Here is a 17,993-nt window from a genome sequence, read left to right as displayed (position 1 = left end):
AGCTTCTCCCCTGAATTAAAAGATGTTTTGTTTTGTTTTGTTTATTGTCTTTAAGTTTATTATACCAGTATTTATGATGTAAATTTGGAAGATAATAGCAACTTCAAGACCTTTCAGTCATTTTTCATTTGGATAATAATTTGTGTGGATTTTCTGGCAGTATTCATTATTTTATTAACAAAACTGAATGCAACCATAATAATTTGTAATAATTTGTCTACTCCACCACTACCATTGTTAAACACCACACCCCTCCAACCTGAAATACGTCCAAAAAAGAAAAATCACTTAACCGCTCATTAGCTGTTAGGCAAAGCTAAATGTGGATATTTTGGAAATTCCCCACGTTCATTCAACAAGACACTATGTCAACATTTTAGTGACGTTGTAAGTAGGCGGGACAAAGTGACTAAGAGTTGCCCTGTATAAAAGGTCCACATCCCAAACCAAGGGCACAAGGCAGAGAGACTCCAGTCAAAACAAAGAGATAAGCCAACACTGAAGGAGAGACACAATTGATCTTCAGAAAAGAAGCTTTCAAATTTTTTGGCTAACTTAGAACTTGTTAACTGCAAGGCTCTAAGTAGCACCTTTGTAGAACTTTTTTTTTGTTACATTTTTCAGCAATCCACAGTAGGTCTCATCATGAGATGCTGTGCTTTAGTTGTGTGTTTAGTTTTGGAGCTGAGCATGCAGTATGCATGGAGCATTCCGCTCAAGTCCGTCACTGTCACCTTCCCGGGAGACATCATCAAAAACATGAGTGATACGGAGCTGGCTGAAGTGAGTAGCAGATGGTTAATTTTGTCCTGATAGACTGAAATCCCTCAAACAGAATGCAATCAAGCTGTGCAGGGAAATAACTACTTGAACAGAGATCCCTATTATAATGTTAATTAAAAGAAAAATATTTACTTCAAGTTATATGACAGTGTTAAAGTGAAAGCAGGTGTTACAAAATCCTGAGGACAGAATTTAATTTGTTTTCCAAACAAAAGTTTACTCCATAAGGACCCACTCTACTCTGCTCCTCACTTGATGTAATCATCTACCTGGACTGGACTCACTGATGTGTTTTGTCATGTTCTCCTCCAGTCGTATCTGAAGAGGTTTGGCTACTTAGACACAACGCACCGCAGTGGCTTCCAGTCTATGACGTCCACCTCCAAGGCTTTGAAGAGGATGCAGAGGCAGATGGGGCTGGAGGAGACTGGAGAGCTGGATAGGTCCACCCTGGAGGTCATGGAACGGCCTCGCTGCGGGGTTCCTGATGTGGCCAACTACAAAACCTTTGACGGAGACCTCAAATGGGACCATAATGACATCACTTACATGTGAGTGGAGAGAAAGAATCAATCACTCGAGTTGATGACATTCTAATGCTATAACTAGCTTTGTAATGCTGATGGAGATATATCACCAAGTATAAGTCTGAAAGCAGAGTGTCGTTCTTCTCTTCTCCACAGGATCCTTAACTACTCTCCTGACATGGAGAGCTCTCTGATTGATGATGCCTTTGCCAGAGCCTTCAAGGTGTGGAGTGAGGTGACCCCTCTGACTTTTACCCGCCTCTTTGATGGAACGGCAGACATCATGATATCATTTGGAAAAGCCGGTATGTGTTTGTAGGGTAGTCATTTATTCAGTTTTGTACATACTGATTTCACATAGTTAAAATGTAGGCTAAGCACGTTTTGTACTAAAATCAAAGCTTGATGTGTAATTTAATTATCTATTCAGACCATGGAGACCCATACCCATTCGATGGTAAGAATGGGCTTCTGGCCCATGCTTATCCCCCTGGTGAGGGTGTGCAGGGAGACGCCCACTTTGACGATGATGAGTACTGGACCCTGGGTAAAGGACCAGGTAATCAGCCATACATACAAAAACACACTACTCTCCCAGCAAGAATTTATGTTTAGTTGTCTCCCCCTGGTGTGCAAGTTATACACTGCATTCAATGATTGCATTTCTTTCTGTCAACCAAGTTGTGAAGACTCGCTTTGGGAATGCGGATGGTGCCATGTGCCACTTCCCCTTCACTTTCAACGGCAAGACCTACACCACCTGTACCACGGATGGCCGTACAGACAACCTGCCATGGTGTGCCACCACAGCTGACTACAGCAGAGACAAGAAATATGGCTTCTGCCCAAGTGAACGTAAGCTTGGCAGTTTATTCATTTTTGGAAATCATAGGCCAGGGGTCACTTAGATGAGGGCATTTGCAACTTGCTGAGTCACTACATCCACTCATCCTAGCCCCTTACTCTCATCCTGGCAGTTCTCTACACATTTGGAGGAAACGCCAATGGGGATAAGTGCGTCTTCCCCTTCGTCTTTCTGGGCAAGAAATACGACAGCTGTACCACAGAGGGCCGCAGCGATGGTTACCGCTGGTGTGCCACTACAGACAACTTTGACGAAGACAAGAAATATGGATTCTGTCCCAGTCGTGGTGAGTGACAGGAACCACAATGCATAAACAATGTGGAGTGCTGCCACAATGGCCTCTTCTCTTACTGTGGTATTGTCTTTGTTTGGCCAGACACGGCTGTAACCGGTGGCAATTCTGAGGGAGAGCCCTGCCACTTCCCCTTTGTGTTCCTGGGTAACACGTATGACTCCTGCACCAGTGAAGGGCGAACAGATGGCAGGTTGTGGTGCAGTACCACTGCAAGCTATGATGAGGACCAAAAGTGGGGCTTCTGTGCTGACCAGGGTGAGTAACATAAATTTAAGACAGAGTGGGTAAAATTCTATAGATATATATTTACATTAGTCACTCATTAATATGCCTTACTGTATGTGATGCAGGTTACAGTCTTTTCCTGGTGGCAGCCCATGAGTTTGGACATGCCCTTGGGCTGGATCACTCCAGCATTAGAGATGCTCTCATGTACCCCATGTACAGCTATGTGGAAAACTTCTCCCTGCACAAAGACGACATTGAAGGCATTCAGTATCTCTATGGTAAGGTCATGACAGGCTGCTTACAACAACAAAAACAAAACTTCCAAATATTTCAATTTCAATTTTTTTTTCAACCAATATTTTTTTTTTTTCCCAGGAGGCAAAACAGGACCTAACCCCCCCACCCGTCAGCCTGACATCTCCACCACTTCACCCTACCCAGACCCTGATGAGACTGACCCCACAGATGAACCCGAACCCACCTCCACTACCACCACTCGACCTGTGGACCCAACCAAAGATGCCTGCAAGCTGACTAAATTTGACACCATCACTGTGATTGAGGGAGAACTCCATTTCTTCAACAATGGGTGAGCAAATCAGTCTATTATTCTTTGTAACAGAAATTTAAAAAAAGACAACATAAACAAAAAACAGCATTGTTGATGTGTTAATGCTATGTGCTGATCAACAGACATTACTGGAAGATGCCCAGCACAAGTGACACAGGAGTCAAGGGACCACTTTCTATTTCTCAGAGGTGGCCAGCTCTGCCAGCAGTCATTGACTCTGCCTTTGAGGATGTTTTGACCAAGAGAGTGTACTTCTTCTCAGGTAAAGAGGCTTTTTACAGTGTAGAAGTATAAGAGTCACTAACACATACACCAGAAGTACAGACAAGCTTCATAGTATTTATTTATTTTTACAGGGACTCGATTCTGGGTGTACGCTGGGCAGAATGTCCTGGGTCCCCGCAGCATTGAGAAGCTCGGCCTTCCCAGCAGCATTCAGAAGGTAGAGGGAGCACTGCAGAGGGGGAAAGGCAAAGTTCTGCTCTTCAGTGGGGAGAACTTCTGGAGGTGAGTTAAAATTCTGCCTTTGACACATTTGAACCTGGAAATCTGCAGGAGCATGGGAAAACGCTGTTGCTGGAAGATTTTCAACTCAGATTCAACCATGTCTGCTCTTCTTTGAGACTTATTTGGTCTTTTAACAAGGCAGTTAAACCCCACCCCCACTGTGGTTGTTCAGTCAACCTTGTACTGTTAAAATAAACATTTTTACAACATTATTAAAGCCTGTGCTTTAAGAGGAGGATGGCTGATTGTTTCTGCCATTTTTAATGACATTTTCTGATATGGTTTTGTGTCTGATCAACACAGACTTGATGTGAAGGCCCAGAAAATCGACAATGGATACCCCAAATACACTGATGTCGTCTTTGGTGGCGTCCCCAATGACGCTCATGATGTATTCCAGTACAAAGGTAAATAGCTCTGACAATTTCAAATACTTTTTTACTCTGAAAAAACAAAGTCAGCTAATACTTTTGCAGCATATAGCTGAATGTACAAATCTACAATTTGATTTAATGTAAATATTTCTGCTTTAGGTCACACCTACTTCTGCAGAGACCGCTTCTACTGGCGTATGAATTCCCGCAGACAGGTGGACCGTGTTGGCTATGTCAAATATGACCTCCTCAACTGCTCAGATTCTTGAGGCTTTTGCTATTGAGAAGATGAACACACAGGGATGAGCTCAAAATCAGGTGTCAGGGAGAATGTGATGCAGTATTTGTGTGTAGCGTTGTATGATGTGTGTGCTTTCTGGGATGTAAATAATTGGCCATCACTGATGTTGGCAAATTCTAAACCATAGAGCATTGGCTTAAGAATAAGTCAGAGGCCCAGTATAGGAAAGCAAATTGTGAACTGAGGTACTGACTTGCCCTAAGTCTGATCATCTGTGAACTCATGTAATGGTAGCCTAAAATTTCAAACCAATAACCACAATTTAAATATTCTCAAAAGCAGTTTGGGTCATTTTCTGAATAATTTCTTTATGTCTGACAGGTTCAGACTCAACAGTATTGGATTATTTTGGTATTTATAACAATATCTAATATTATTTTTGTGTCCTAAAGCTTATTTGTTTTGTATAATTCTATTTGTGTATTTCTGAAAATGGCTTCAAAGCCAATTACTTGCACTGGAAGACAATGCATGTCTCCTTCACTGAAATTATTTATAAGACTGATATGTTTTGTATTAAAGTTTTAACTTTAAATGCAATAAACATTATGTGAGAATTAGTTACCTCTGTCATCTGTCTTACTCATTCATGAAAATGCTTGATGAAATGGATTCACTTACTATCATGTCTACTTTTCAGCGTATGGATCCACAAGAATGGTATTACCAACCTCATTCTTATTGTGTAATTAAAGTTATACAAAGGGAAGAACAGGCCCATATTACATTACAGCCTAATCAAAACATTCATCATTAAAGATTAACCATGTTTGATCCATTTGCACTATATAGTAAATTATTACATTACTTTATCACAATTCTTCCTCCTTGGATGACAATATTATAAGCCTTTCATAGTTGAGTATTTAAGGTATGTTTGATTTCAAACAACAACACTGTTGTGGGCTGCCAGCTAGAAGCAAAATTTCAAAAGTACAGACCCATTTCTCCAACTGTCTTTATTTCAGATCGTACAATGAGGGAGAAGACAGAAATAAAAACCTTGAGTCGGGGTGTAGCTGTCTGCAGAAGGAACGTGTAAAGTGTGCACCCCTTTTTTTAATTAAGTTTTTGCCTACATATTCCAATAATGTATGTTAATATGTGAAACTTGTTCATATTTTACATTACACAGTAAAAATACGGTATATAGAATTTACCATTCATTCCTCTGGCAGCTTTACTAGGTACACCAGCTGAAACTTATGCAGTCTGATACAACAGTTCTGCAATAAATCCTCCTTCTCTAAGGTTATAATGATTTTATTGAAACTGTTTCAGAAAGGTGTTGATTCAACTGTATTATACCTCTCTAGGACAGTTTCAGTAAAAGGTGAACATTATAAGTTTCATGAAGGAGGATTTATTGCAGGACTGCTTTAATTGCTTTAGTTACACAGTAGTTGTACACACGGTTTTTCCCAAACCGAGTTTTGCTTCCAAGTGTTGACTCACTGACTCCCATAGACACCCAGTATTTATAAAATATACCTTCTTCTTTCCTCTAAAGTGGCAACATATTGTACATTTTGTATGGACAAAAACATACTTCGCGGCCGCATACTTCCACGGCCTGCGCGACAGAAATGTAATTTAATTATTTTATGTTGTACCAGTTATTTAAACTCTGACCAGTCCCTCAGCCTCTTGAGACAAGCGGATGCATATTACTCCGCACCCAGTGGCGTAATACGCCTTCCCCTAAAAACAATAGTCCACTAAGTGTTTATCAACATCTCATTTACTGAATATTTAGAGCAACATGTGACAACAAAACTTTCGGTAAATATAAATTGTTAGATTTGGTAAAAACATAAACATATCAATATTTGATCAAACAGCGGGTCAGTTTTTCAACAAAAATAATAAACAAGATCCGGTTGCACGGACAGGAAACAAGGAGATACTCATGGCGCCCGACTAGAATGAGGCAACAATTATCGGTTGCTAATTTCTGTTCTGTTTAGCGCCTCTGCATTAAAGGATACCTTTCTACTCGAATATATACGGTAAGAAAAAAGCGTGTAGATTGTTGTGCCGGAGAAGGAAAATATTTTCATTTTCTTCAGGGAGAGCATTTGGGCGGTCTGCCGCAGCTGAGGCCCTCGAGGTCCCCAGTAGAGCTCTCAGAATGCCTGAGTGTAAAAGGGGCTGCCTGGTGTAAAATGGCGACGCGGAGCAGGCAGGGTGAAGGGCAGCTAGGCCCGTTTAAAACGGTTAGCATACGTCGCTCTGGAGACTCTTAGAGCCGATATGCCGACTTGGTTAGATCAATGACATGCCCTTTATTCAACACAGTTATTATATTCAGCCACCCATACGATCATATCAGAACAGGAAGGCGTTTTAGATCTGTTTTGCAGCCCCGTACAACACGACGGTGCCCTGAAAACAAAGCTGGTCAGCTGTCTAAAAGCTAACGTTAGCTGTTCGGGTTTATCGGGAGCTAACGTTAGTTCCCGCTGGCATCAAGTGTCTGTGTAACTTTACCGACCCCTAAAGCTGTTGTCGTGTTACAAGTTTAATTAGGGGCAAAGCGTGAGCTTTTCGTCCCCAGAACACCGACATTTATTTCATACCAACATTAATGCCTTTGATGGGAAAACGCTTCAGTTTGTAGACGCGACAGGCATTAATGCTGACGCTACCATGGGCAACGAACTCAACATTCTTTATTCAAATTACTATAGGAAAATCGCCATAGGAAATATTCAGGAGCTTACGACCCGCATTCTGAAACATTAGATGTGGTGGAGAACAAGTATAACGTTGCACAAAATGCATCAAAGCTATTCAAGTGTACCTTAATGTAAAACGTACTTTCTGCCTTCTACCTTTGGACAGTAACTTTGTTTCCATATGTACTCGACTGTTATGAAGAAATTTAGATTTATAAAAACCTGTCATTGGTACAACATAATCATCATAGAAGACACTCACAAAAATCCCATGCAGATCATACACAAAAGGTGACTTTGGCAGACATTACAGGCAACATGCACAGCAACCTTCAAAAATAGAATATGTTCAATAGAAAGTCTCCTCTTGATTACTTAATGCAACCTTGCTTCACCACAGTTGAGAAAGTTAGACAAACTTAAGACTTAGGTCTCCAGGCTTTTATGATTTGTTTTAGAAGTCCCTCTATACTTTGCTGTTTGTCTGGTAACAATTTAGCTGGAACTATAAAATGTCTTAAACTGTGCAAATACTCAAACAAGAAACTAGACATGAGCTGTATTAATTTTAACACAATGAACCTGCTCAGTGCATCAATATAATTTGATATTGAGTTCATGTTACATTTTTGTGGACAGTTATGGATTCGGAGGAGAATGAGGTGGAGAGCAGCAGTGATGCAGGTCCCTCAGGGATGGAGGAGCCGTCTGAAAGCGGCATGGGTATGGAGTCATCAGAGGCCATGTCTGCAGACAGCAGTGATGCTGCTGCCTCTCATGCACAGGCCCCAGAGTCTGACTGCCATGTGGGACAGAGCTCAGAGGGACTTGTGGTAAGCTTTGTACATATGTGGGAGAAAACAGTAATACAGTTAAGCCAACAAAAATAATATGGCAGGTATGTTTTATCCTAAAAGTTTCTTGCTAACACCACCATGTTCACGCCCCTCCCCATCAAGGTGTTCATCCCAGAAACCAGTTCCAGCACAGACGTCAGAGTTTCATCAGTCCACCTCCCAGACTCCTCCTCAGTGGCCCAGTCCACCAGTGTGTCCAGCGTCTCCACAGTGACTCAGTCAGTGCTGGTGTCTGAGTCAGCCCAAGTGCTGGTCCACTCCAGCGCTGTGTCTGAAGGAGCCATGATGGTTTCTGACTCAACTGCTTCTACCTCGTCAGACCTGGGGTCTGCCATTGACAAAATCATAGAGTCCACCATCGGCCCTGACATTATGAATGGTATTTCCGCTGTTACACCATGTTCTGTTATGTCTTAGGCTGAGCAGCTTTCAGGCTGTGTAAGTTAGATTTTTGTTAGTGTTCAGGAAAGTAGCAGATATCTGATCCTGTCCACTTCTTTTCTATTAGGTTGTATATCTGTGACCAGTGCAGAAGATGGGGGAGCAGAAACAACTCAGTACCTGATATTACAAGGACCAGATGACGGTAAGTAAACTCATTAACTTTTCAGTCCCTTTTAAAACATTTTTAGAAAGTTAATGACGCTGAGAAAATTGTCACCACCTTCATACAGGATTTATTTATAGAGCAAATAAATAATTTTATGTTTCAATGTCCACTTGATAGTAATGTAAAGCATTGACTTTGTTTTAGTCCTCTAATAAATGGATTTTGACTTTTGAAAGTAACACAAGTAAGTATGGGAATGAAAATATGAGATTCCTTACCATGTACAATCCATCTATTTCTATTTGTCTGTAACAGGAGCTCCTATGGTAGCTCAGATGTCATCTTCAGCCCTGTCTGATCGTATAGCCATAGAAGCTCTTGCTGAAGGTCCCACATCCACCTGTCTGGACCAGGGGGACCTGCAGGGCAACCTTGAACCTGACCAGCCCGATGATCAGCCTGGACACTCGGGCTACCCAGAGGACAGCAGCAGTCAGCCTGACCAGCCCCAGCACTCACACCCTTCCCAGTACATGGACTGTAGTGCAGATGGTCCAGACCAGACAGGGGAGTCTTCATCTTCCTATGTGGAGTGTTCAGGCGAGGAACCTGACCAGACACGCTCCCAGTCAGGCTTCCCTGACTACAGCGGGGATAACAGTGACCAGGACCTGCCTGGATACGTGGAATGCAGTGGGGCTGACTCAAACCCTACCAGCCGAGGCCACTATATGGTGGAGTGCAGCGCTGGGTATCTTGAGTGTGCAGTGGACGGTGGAGAGCAGGCACATCATTCGCGCAGTTACATTGACAGTAGTGCAGACCACCGGTCCCAGACAAGTCGGCAGTATGGGGCTGAGTATGGTGGAGAATGTGTTGCAGCTGCAGACTCTGAGCAGCCAGGTTGTTCTCGGTACCAAGCTGGGGATGATGATGAAGATGACGAGCAGAACCAGGATCCAGATCAGCCGCAGCACTCCGAACAGCAGCCTCAGCACTCCTGCTACATGGAAAGCAGCAATGGCCCAGAGGCCTCTCTCTATGCTGATGACAGCTCCTCATCTGACCACCCTCTGGCAGACACAGCAGGTTCAGGCGGGCTTCCAGAGGCATTGGAGTGCAGCGAGAGCCAGCCTGGGCCCTACATTAGCAGCAGTGGAACATATACCTCCAATCCAGAGCCTGAGCTGGCCCAACAGTGCTCACCGAGCCAAGAGGAGCCTGAGGGCTCCCAGGGGCCTCGGGATGAAGCTGGGCTGCTCAGGGAGATGGAGACGTCAACAGTGGCAGAGGGCTCTGGAGACAGACCGCCAAACTTAGCTGAGCTGGAGGAGATGATGGAAGTGGTGATTGTACAGCAGTTCAAGTGTAAGATGTGTCCGTACAAGAGTGCTTCCAAAGACACACTCATAAACCATATGAGAGACAAACACTTCAAACCTGCAGGTAAGGTGTTTTATTATGAATCACAGTGATGTCACTTCATCTGTGAGTTGTCTAACTTTTGTTTCTTTGTGAAATATTGGTGGTTCAGGGGATGTGCCAAAAAAGCGTAAACGTGGACGACCTCCTAAAAGTGAAACTTTGGCCCGTCGCCAGGCAGAGAGGGAGGAAGCTGAGGAGAGGAAGGCAGCAAAGCTGAAGGCTGCTGAGCCCAATCAGGCAGAAGAAGAGGAGGATGATATTGTGGATGCTGGTGCTATTGATGATCCTGCAGGTCAGGGAGGAAGATTTTCATTGAAAACCCTCAATCAGACGTAACATAAGCATTTATACTTGTGAATCAGTGACAGGATAAGAATCATATTCTCTTCTGTTTATCCACAGAGGATAGTGACTACAACCCAGCAGATGAGGATTGCAAAGGCAGACCACCTGCCATTGTGAAAAAGCCCACTCCTCCTATTTCCTCTTCTTCTCAAGGGCGTCCTCGACGTAAGGTTGGCCGTCCAAGGAAGTACAGCTCTTTAGAGGAAGGCTACAGCAGCAAAGGTGGGTTTTGAGTTTTGACAGAGCAGAACAAAAACCAGCCTAGGGAGAGGGACAGAGAGCCCACATGACCAAAGTTACACATTAGATTTTTGTGTTTTTTCAAATGATTGTTATAGAAGCAGAAAGTATTGCGAAGAAGCCCAGGGTCGGTGCTGATGCTAGTGTACCCGAAGAGGCAAGCTCTTCCGGGTTAAGCAGCGGTCCTGCTATGGTGGCAGATGGAGACACTGCTGAGGCCACAATCAGCCAGTCAGACTCTGAGAACAAAGACCCTTCATCCAACACGCAGCCAGAGGAGGAGTTCTTCCAGAGGAAACGTGGACGACCCTCCAAGCGCTTCCTTCGTAAGAAGTATAAGAAGTATATAAATCGAAAGTAAGTATCAGATTATTAAACAAAGTTGTGTTGCAAATGGTATTACATAACTTTTACAACAAGCTAATTACTTCTTTCTCTTCATTATCTTCCAGTCGTTACTATAAATCCCTCAAACCTCTCTTGAGGCCGCACAACTGCTGGATCTGCGGCTCACGCTTCCTCACTCAAGAAGATTTGCGCTTCCATGTGGACTCTCATGAGGGCAATGACCCAGAACTCTATAAGTGCCTCCAGTGCAACTATCGCTGTAAGCGCTGGTCCTCACTCAAGGTTAGTTGCAGTAAAACTGCACAACGCTCAGGTTAACCTCTATTTACATTTGTGTTTGCACAGTGGCCCATAAGTCTTTGGGGATGTTTTACAGGAACACATGTTCAATCATGAGGGTACCAAGCCATTCAAGTGTGAGGAGTGTGATTACACAAGTGTCTACAGGAAAGATGTCATCCGCCACTCAGCAGTCCATAACAAAGAGAAGTAAGTAACTCAGATAACGTACATAAACTGTAAGATATTAAGTTAATAATTATTAATTGCAGATTTAGATATATTGTTACTGATTTTTTTTTCTTTTCCTTCCCACAGGAAACGAAAGACTGAGATGGTAAGAAATTTCAGGTTTGCCATATTTCTACAATGGTTAAATGCTAATTATTATAAACTCATGGTTTGATAATAATATTATGCCTAGGTCTTAATTTTGCAGCAGAATCACAGCAGTCTGCTTCTGTTTTGGCTGGCTGCTGCCGTCGTTTGGACTTAACTTGACGCCTTTGGGGCTTTTGTTCTGATTCTTACAGGTACCAAAGGTGTCAGAGTTTCCCTGCCCTGTGTGTCAGAGAGTCTACCCCATGCAAAAGAGATTGACCCAGCACATGAAAACCCACAGCTCTGAGAAACCACACATGTGTGATAAGGTCAGAAAACATAGATTATATAGCACTAATATTTGAGAAGAAATAAAAAATATTATGGTACACTATGTTTGAGAAGTGGCAACGACGGGAGAGATGTTGTCCCATGTTCTTCCCTGACAAACAGTGTAACGAATTTCCATACGTTCTCTGTCCAGTTTACAATGTTTCATGTATTATTGCACTGTATTTTTAGTGCACAGAATAGTTGGACAAGGCAAGTAACTGAGGATAAAGATATTTTTGAAAAGGTCAATAGTTAGAATGACTTTGAGGTTAGATTGTTACTGCTGTAGGAGGCTTGTTTTTTATGTGCCTGCCTTCTTGGAATGCATGATTTACCTGCCCAATGGAACAATTCTGCATATAACCGTGACTGGTTTTACAGGAAAACAAGTGCAAACATCATTTTTTAAACATATTGTTTATGTATATATATATTTCGTTTTTTGGGGGGGGGTTTTTGTTTGTTTGTTTTTTTTATTTATTTTTTACTTACTATGGAGTTCTCCAAATTGTTTGGTGATGATGCCTCTCTGTCTTTGCAGTGCGGCAAATCCTTCAAGAAGCGGTACACATTCAAGATGCACCTGCTGACCCACATCCAGAGTCTTGGAGACAGCAAGTCAGTATTTAAAACTTTTACTTTTGTCACTGTTCAATCTATATTTCAAAAACATGGATGTAGTGATTCGCAATTTGGGGTAGAATAAGCAATTTTGTTTGAAGTTAATGTGATGATATTGTCATAATGAATAACACTTGTACACGCGCCAGGTTCAAGTGCGAGTTTTGCGACTACACTTGTGACAACAAGAAGCTACTGCTTAACCATCAGCTGTCCCACACCAACGACAGGCCCTTCAAGTGTGACTACTGTAAATACTCCACCTCTAAGGAGGAGTTCCTGGTCTCCCATCTAGCCATCAAACACACAGGTCAGTTTGGCAGAGAGGTTTTTATAACATTTATTTAAACAGTATGTTTTTATTTCCCTTCTCGAATGTAGCACTGTATGATACCTATACATTATTTTTTGTTTTAAATCTCTGCAGGAGAGAAGCCTTTCTCCTGTGATATGTGTCACTTCATGACCAAGCACAGGAAGAACCTGCGTCTACATGTCCAGTGCCGCCATCCTGAGGCGTTTGATGAGTGGTCCGTGGCTCACCCTGAAGAGCCAGTGAAGAGGCGACGCAAACCCTTCTTCACCCTGCAGCAGATAGAGGAGCTCAAACAGCAACATGACGACACACAGGGCTTACAGAATGCTATCGTGAGTTTTTTAGAGGTTTTCGTTTGTTTATCTCAGGTACAGTTTGGATTGAATTATAAATTGTGTTATATTAAGTGGCATCAGGAGATAATTCACTAATTGTTTTTCACCCTCAATCATTAGGTCACAGTAGATTCAGCAACACTTCAAGCCATGCAGGGGATGGAAAATGCCTCAGTGTCCCAGGATGCATTGGGAAACACCACCATTATCTATGAACAAGGTCAGTGATGATTCCACGAGAGAATTTTTTCATATTTCAAGTGTGGTATGTCACTTTGCTGACTTTGTCTTCATGTACTCATCAGCTGAGTCCAGTGATATATCAGCCCAGAATGCCCTGGACCTGCTCCTGAATATGAGCAATGCTCGTGAATTGGTTGGAAACTCCTTACAGGTTTGTGCTGTTTCTTGTCAAGAAATTTCAGCCAGGGGTGACGTTTACATGTAAAGTGTACGGGCATTTTGGAAATACTTATACGTATATAATATATGGGCTCCTCAGGTGGCAGTGCTGAAATCAGAAGGCAAAGCCTTGGAGAAGGGCACTTGGAGTACCGTAACCACAGCACCGGGCCAGGCCCAAAAGGTCATGACCTTCCATGTGTCTGAGAATGGTGAGACGGTGCTACAAGAGGCCTATGAGGCAGCCACCTCTGAGACAGGGGAGCTCACACAGATTGCCATCGAAGCCTACGAAGGCGGAGAGGACTTCAGTGTGGTGGAGCAGGCCGCTGAAGAAGTCCATAGCCCTGGATACAGGTAACATAATACACACAGTCTGATTTTCTCTGATTAGGACAAAGACACACTGGCACACTGACAAACATAGTCACACGACCCTTTAATTTGGATGTGATTAAATGTAGATTGACTTTTTGATGATGTCTCAACTATATCTAATGTCATTAAACTGCTGTTTTTGCAGTAACGGTGAGAGTAGTCCTTCTCAGGCTTTAGAGGTCTCTGGATCAGAGAGCATGAAAAGCGACAAGTATTATCTTACTTCACCGCTGCCTGATGGTGTGTTGCAACAAGTGGAGGTAACTATCAACTTTAAATTTTTAGAGATGTACTCTTCAGTATCCCTCCTCTCTGACCGCGTTGTTTGTTTTCTGTCAGCTGAGCAGTGATGCACCAGCCTCTCCCTCTGCAGTGAGCTCTCCCAGTCTCAGCACCAAGAGGTTTTCCTGCCGAATCTGCATGGAGTCTTTCCACGGACGCTCTGACATGGAGAACCACAAGAGGGCGCACTTGGATCCCAACACCTTCAAGTGTCCTGACTGTGACTTCACCTCCACCTCCTGGCCTGAGGTCAAGGTGAGTCTTTCAAAAGTGTGCAGCACTGTCTTCAGTTCTGTTCTCAGTGAATGTTTTCGAGCTCATTGAATAAAGGTTTAATAGGGTAAAACACAACAAAGAGTCATATCCACCTCCATATGTAATTTCACAAACATTTTTACATATTCTAAGAGGTGTCTGTCATTTCAAATGCATTTCTATCCTTTTGATATCTGGTTTTGTTTTAGGCTCACATGGGGCTGCATTCCTACCTACGTCCCCACAAGTGTCCAAATTGCAGCTTTGCCTCCAAGAACAAGAAAGACCTGCGCCGACACATGATGACACACACCAATGAGAAACCCTTCTCATGCAAACTTTGTGGACAAAGGTGGGATCAGAAGTAAAACATTGTAAACAAACCTCCAAACTTGTAACAGAACTTCAGATCTCTTATGTAGAATGTATGCATGCATTAGACCATAAAAGTGGCGATGAACAGATATTAATGTTAATTATTTTTTTTGCCCAATGTCTCAGGTTTAACCGCAATGGCCATCTGAAGTTTCACATGGAGCGTCTCCACAATCAGGATCATCCTACTCGCAAGAGCCGTACCACCACATCTCAGCAAACCATCATAGTCAACAGTGACGAGGAGGCGCTAGCCACACTGCAGTGTAAGAAACACAACACAACACTAGACTGGCAGCTGGGTCTGTGCTGAAAAACTAAAAATGAATTAACAATATCATGTATTAGGGTTTGAAACTGAGTTATAGGTAAACAAGAGAAGACACATTCATGTGAAACATAGTCACAAAAATAAATTTCAAACTTGATATGTGTGTGTGTGTGTGTGTGTGTGTGTGTGTGTGTGTGTGTGTGTGTGTGTGCGCGTGTGCGCGTGTGTGTGTGTGTGTGTTTGTACATGTACAACAGCCCTTCAGGGACATCAGACTGTGATCACCCCAGAGCGGTTGCAGGCCCTGGGACAGGAACACATCATTGTAGCTCAAGAACAGACACTATCAGACCAGGTACCAGAGCTCACACGATACCAGGCATACTTGTAACTTCACATAATTCTCTCAAATTGTTTATTTTTCACGCAGTTCATAGACATTCTGTATTTTACAACTAAATGCATTAATGTGTACATTATCAGGAGGAGGGCACCTACATTCAACAGATAACCACCATAGATGGACAGACAGTTCAGCACCTGATGACAGGAGACAACCAGGTGACTGAGGTAAGATACATTTAGTAGGTTTCACCACATCATATTTTACTGTAAGACAAAATATAACAGAGCCCTTAATACATGTTTTAGCTTTTATCTCATGTTTCATGTCCTGTTTCAGGTCCAGTACATCATCTCACAGGATGGAGTACAGCACTTAATTCCTCAGGAGTATGTAGTAGTAGCTGACGGCAACCACATACAGGTCAGTGTATCACCTCATTACAAGTGTTTGAAGGTGATGATGTGTTGTTCTAACTGATCTCTGTAACTGTTCCTCAGATGCCAGATGGACAGATCATCCAGTATGAGCATGATGGGGCTTTTCTGCAGGAGCAACAGGTAAGGCCGGTCATCTGAAATGCTCTATACTGAGTTTTTGTTTTTGTTTTGACAAAGGCTCAATGCTCCATGCGTTTTGTTTGTTCAGATCGCTGTGAGTCATGACGGTCAGATACAGTATCTGCCCGTCAGCTCGGAGCAACAGATCGTGAATCCTGAAGATCTAGAGGCTGCTGCCCACTCTGCTGTAACAGGTTGGCTCTCTTTTGGAACAGACTGCACTTGTTTTATATTCACTATTAGATTTTTTATATTTACCAAAGTCATTGAAGACTGTGTCTATGATTGTGCACATTTTCCAAAGCAAGTTTCTGTGTTTAAAAACTACCTTTCTTCTCACTTTACTGTTAGAATCTATCAGATAAAAGAGATTTTACACTTCATTTAGGTTGATCACTCAGACTTTTTTTCTTTGATTTGCATTATTACAGCCTCCTAATGCAGTTGAGATTTCAGTGGTTTCAAGATGGTCTCTCACAAAAAATTCTGACTCAGCTGCCAAACAGCATTTCTTTCATAAAACTAACCTAATGTAAATTTCTTAAAATTAAGAGCTCGCTCTTGGCCAGCTGACTCTTAAGATGCTGATTTTTGCAGCGTTTTTGAATACTCCACCCAGGAGGCAAGAACAGTTTAGGTCTCTTCAAGTTGATTTTCAAACTTTAGTAAAATGAATTGTAATAATTTTGCTTCCTTTATGGTGAATATACATCATATATTGATAATGGGCAGACAACGTGCAAAACATCACATTTGGACAACCATCTCATGATATTATCCTTATCGACTGCTAACTGTGAGCTGAACAATAACATAAACTATGGAATCACCATAATGAAAATAACTGCTGCAGTGTGACAACAAATCAAACTGAGTGGATAATCTTTGCTCTTGTAGCAGTAGCAGAGGCAGCAATGGCACAGACCCAGACAGTCTACACTGAAGCTACACCTGAACAGCTGGAGCAGCTGCAGCAGCAGGGCATCCACTATGACGTCATTACCTTCACCGAGTAGACAGCTTTGTAAACCTCACCAGGGTACAAACCTGCGCCGACCTGGACCAATACAAACCACTATGACCTGACAAGTACAGTGCAGTGACCTCAACTTATTTATGCATTCAGCTGGCTGTGAACAAAAACATTATCTCCTCCTCAGCATCATCTGCTCGGGGGCGGTCGCACTGTTGGATGAAATCAGCAGCTTTTTGTAAATTCATATTATTGCACCCATTGCTTCTAACTTAATCATAGGGGCTGTGCATTTAAGAGTTGGTCTGTAATTATTAAAAATGAATTTGTGTTTATGTGCCTCAACTGCTTCTATTTGCAAGACAATGTTATCAAAGAAAATGATATGGCTTATATCGTCTTTTAGAGAATATACCGAGCATCCAAATGAGCATTTTAGTTTTCAAATGGAGTGAATGAAGAGGAAGTGTTTATTTTTGATCTGTAATAAGATATGTTAATTCTTAGAACTCCACAACTTTGTGTTTACTGAATATTAAAATGTACATACATTATTCTTCTCTTCCATAATGGGGGATAAGTTTTGATTTGGTGAATAATGAAGTGTTTAATAAGCTAAAAGCTGACACCAAATAAATCACTTTGTGTAAACTTTGTGTATATTCTCTAATATGATTTTTACATCCATAGGGTACTGTATAAATGATGCTGTATTATGTGTGTGTATTTATATATACATATATTTTTATATATTATATAGTAGCAGACATTTAAACAAAGTCACTCAGCTCACACACTCTCAGAGATGAGCTGATAGAGCTCTATGTAAAGTGTAGTTTTGGGTGTCACATTGCATCACAATGCGTTAATGGAAATTCAGCATTTTTGCAATAAAACAGTACGTGGGTCTGATGCAGTCAGATAGAAACAGGAACACTGGAATGCAGTCCAGTACACTAAACCCTCAAATATATTCTTTCCTGTTCCACCCTCCGTATATCTGCATCATCATACAGTTAACATGTACTTAGAAAGTAAGTTAAAAATGAAATACA

The 17,993-nt window shown here is 42.2% G+C and overlaps 2 protein-coding genes across 3 annotated transcripts; both read left to right on the top strand.

Annotated features, from left to right (window-relative positions):
- The first annotated feature begins 457 nt into the window (after positions 1 to 457).
- On the top strand, positions 458 to 5,011 carry mmp9 (matrix metallopeptidase 9). Its single transcript, XM_041051247.1, has 13 exons — positions 458 to 783; positions 1,096 to 1,334; positions 1,467 to 1,615; positions 1,741 to 1,869; positions 1,992 to 2,165; positions 2,288 to 2,461; positions 2,552 to 2,725; positions 2,821 to 2,976; positions 3,074 to 3,287; positions 3,392 to 3,531; positions 3,626 to 3,776; positions 4,080 to 4,183; positions 4,310 to 5,011. The coding sequence occupies exons 1-13, from the start codon at positions 646 to 648 to the stop codon at positions 4,417 to 4,419; spliced, it is 2,052 nt and encodes a 683-aa protein (XP_040907181.1). The 5' UTR covers positions 458 to 645; the 3' UTR covers positions 4,420 to 5,011.
- Positions 5,012 to 6,349: 1,338 nt separating this feature from the next.
- Positions 6,350 to 17,569, top strand: LOC121190464 (zinc finger protein 335-like). Of its 2 annotated transcripts, none has more exons than XM_041051223.1 (28): positions 6,350 to 6,460; positions 7,769 to 7,962; positions 8,089 to 8,365; positions 8,495 to 8,572; positions 8,852 to 9,982; positions 10,071 to 10,253; positions 10,364 to 10,528; positions 10,645 to 10,903; positions 10,999 to 11,176; positions 11,271 to 11,383; positions 11,492 to 11,510; positions 11,707 to 11,823; positions 12,369 to 12,445; positions 12,598 to 12,758; positions 12,876 to 13,096; positions 13,220 to 13,319; positions 13,405 to 13,493; positions 13,602 to 13,858; positions 14,025 to 14,139; positions 14,219 to 14,416; positions 14,626 to 14,768; positions 14,918 to 15,057; positions 15,320 to 15,417; positions 15,546 to 15,632; positions 15,745 to 15,828; positions 15,906 to 15,965; positions 16,054 to 16,159; positions 16,863 to 17,569. In XM_041051223.1, exons 2-28 carry the CDS (start codon positions 7,771 to 7,773, stop codon positions 16,979 to 16,981), a joined length of 4,767 nt encoding a protein of 1,588 aa, XP_040907157.1. In that variant the 5' UTR covers positions 6,350 to 6,460; positions 7,769 to 7,770; the 3' UTR covers positions 16,982 to 17,569. The 2 variants fall into 2 exon arrangements, with proteins under 2 accessions (XP_040907157.1, XP_040907167.1); XM_041051233.1 differs by lacking the exon at positions 6,350 to 6,460 and adding an exon at positions 7,394 to 7,420.
- The last annotated feature ends 424 nt before the right edge of the window (positions 17,570 to 17,993 follow it).

Source organism: Toxotes jaculatrix, chromosome 2 (assembly GCF_017976425.1).
Source record: "Toxotes jaculatrix isolate fToxJac2 chromosome 2, fToxJac2.pri, whole genome shotgun sequence".
Taxonomy (NCBI): Eukaryota; Metazoa; Chordata; class Actinopteri; family Toxotidae; genus Toxotes; species Toxotes jaculatrix.
The sequence above is the reverse complement of the archived record's forward strand: the minus strand, read 5'-3'. Positions and strand labels throughout refer to the sequence as shown.

Coding starts and splice junctions, on each gene's coding strand:
- mmp9 (XM_041051247.1), top strand. CDS start 646: ATGAGATGCTGTGCTTTAGTTGTGTGTTTAGTTTTGGAGCTGAGCATG. Junction 2,977..3,073: donor AGGCATTCAGTATCTCTATG/GTAAGGTCATGA, acceptor TTTTTTTCCCAG/GAGGCAAAACAGGACCTAAC. Junction 3,532..3,625: donor GAGAGTGTACTTCTTCTCAG/GTAAAGAGGCTT, acceptor TTATTTTTACAG/GGACTCGATTCTGGGTGTAC.
- LOC121190464 (XM_041051223.1), top strand. CDS start 7,771: ATGGATTCGGAGGAGAATGAGGTGGAGAGCAGCAGTGATGCAGGTCCC. Junction 10,904..10,998: donor AAGAAGTATATAAATCGAAA/GTAAGTATCAGA, acceptor ATTATCTTCCAG/TCGTTACTATAAATCCCTCA. Junction 11,177..11,270: donor AGCGCTGGTCCTCACTCAAG/GTTAGTTGCAGT, acceptor GATGTTTTACAG/GAACACATGTTCAATCATGA.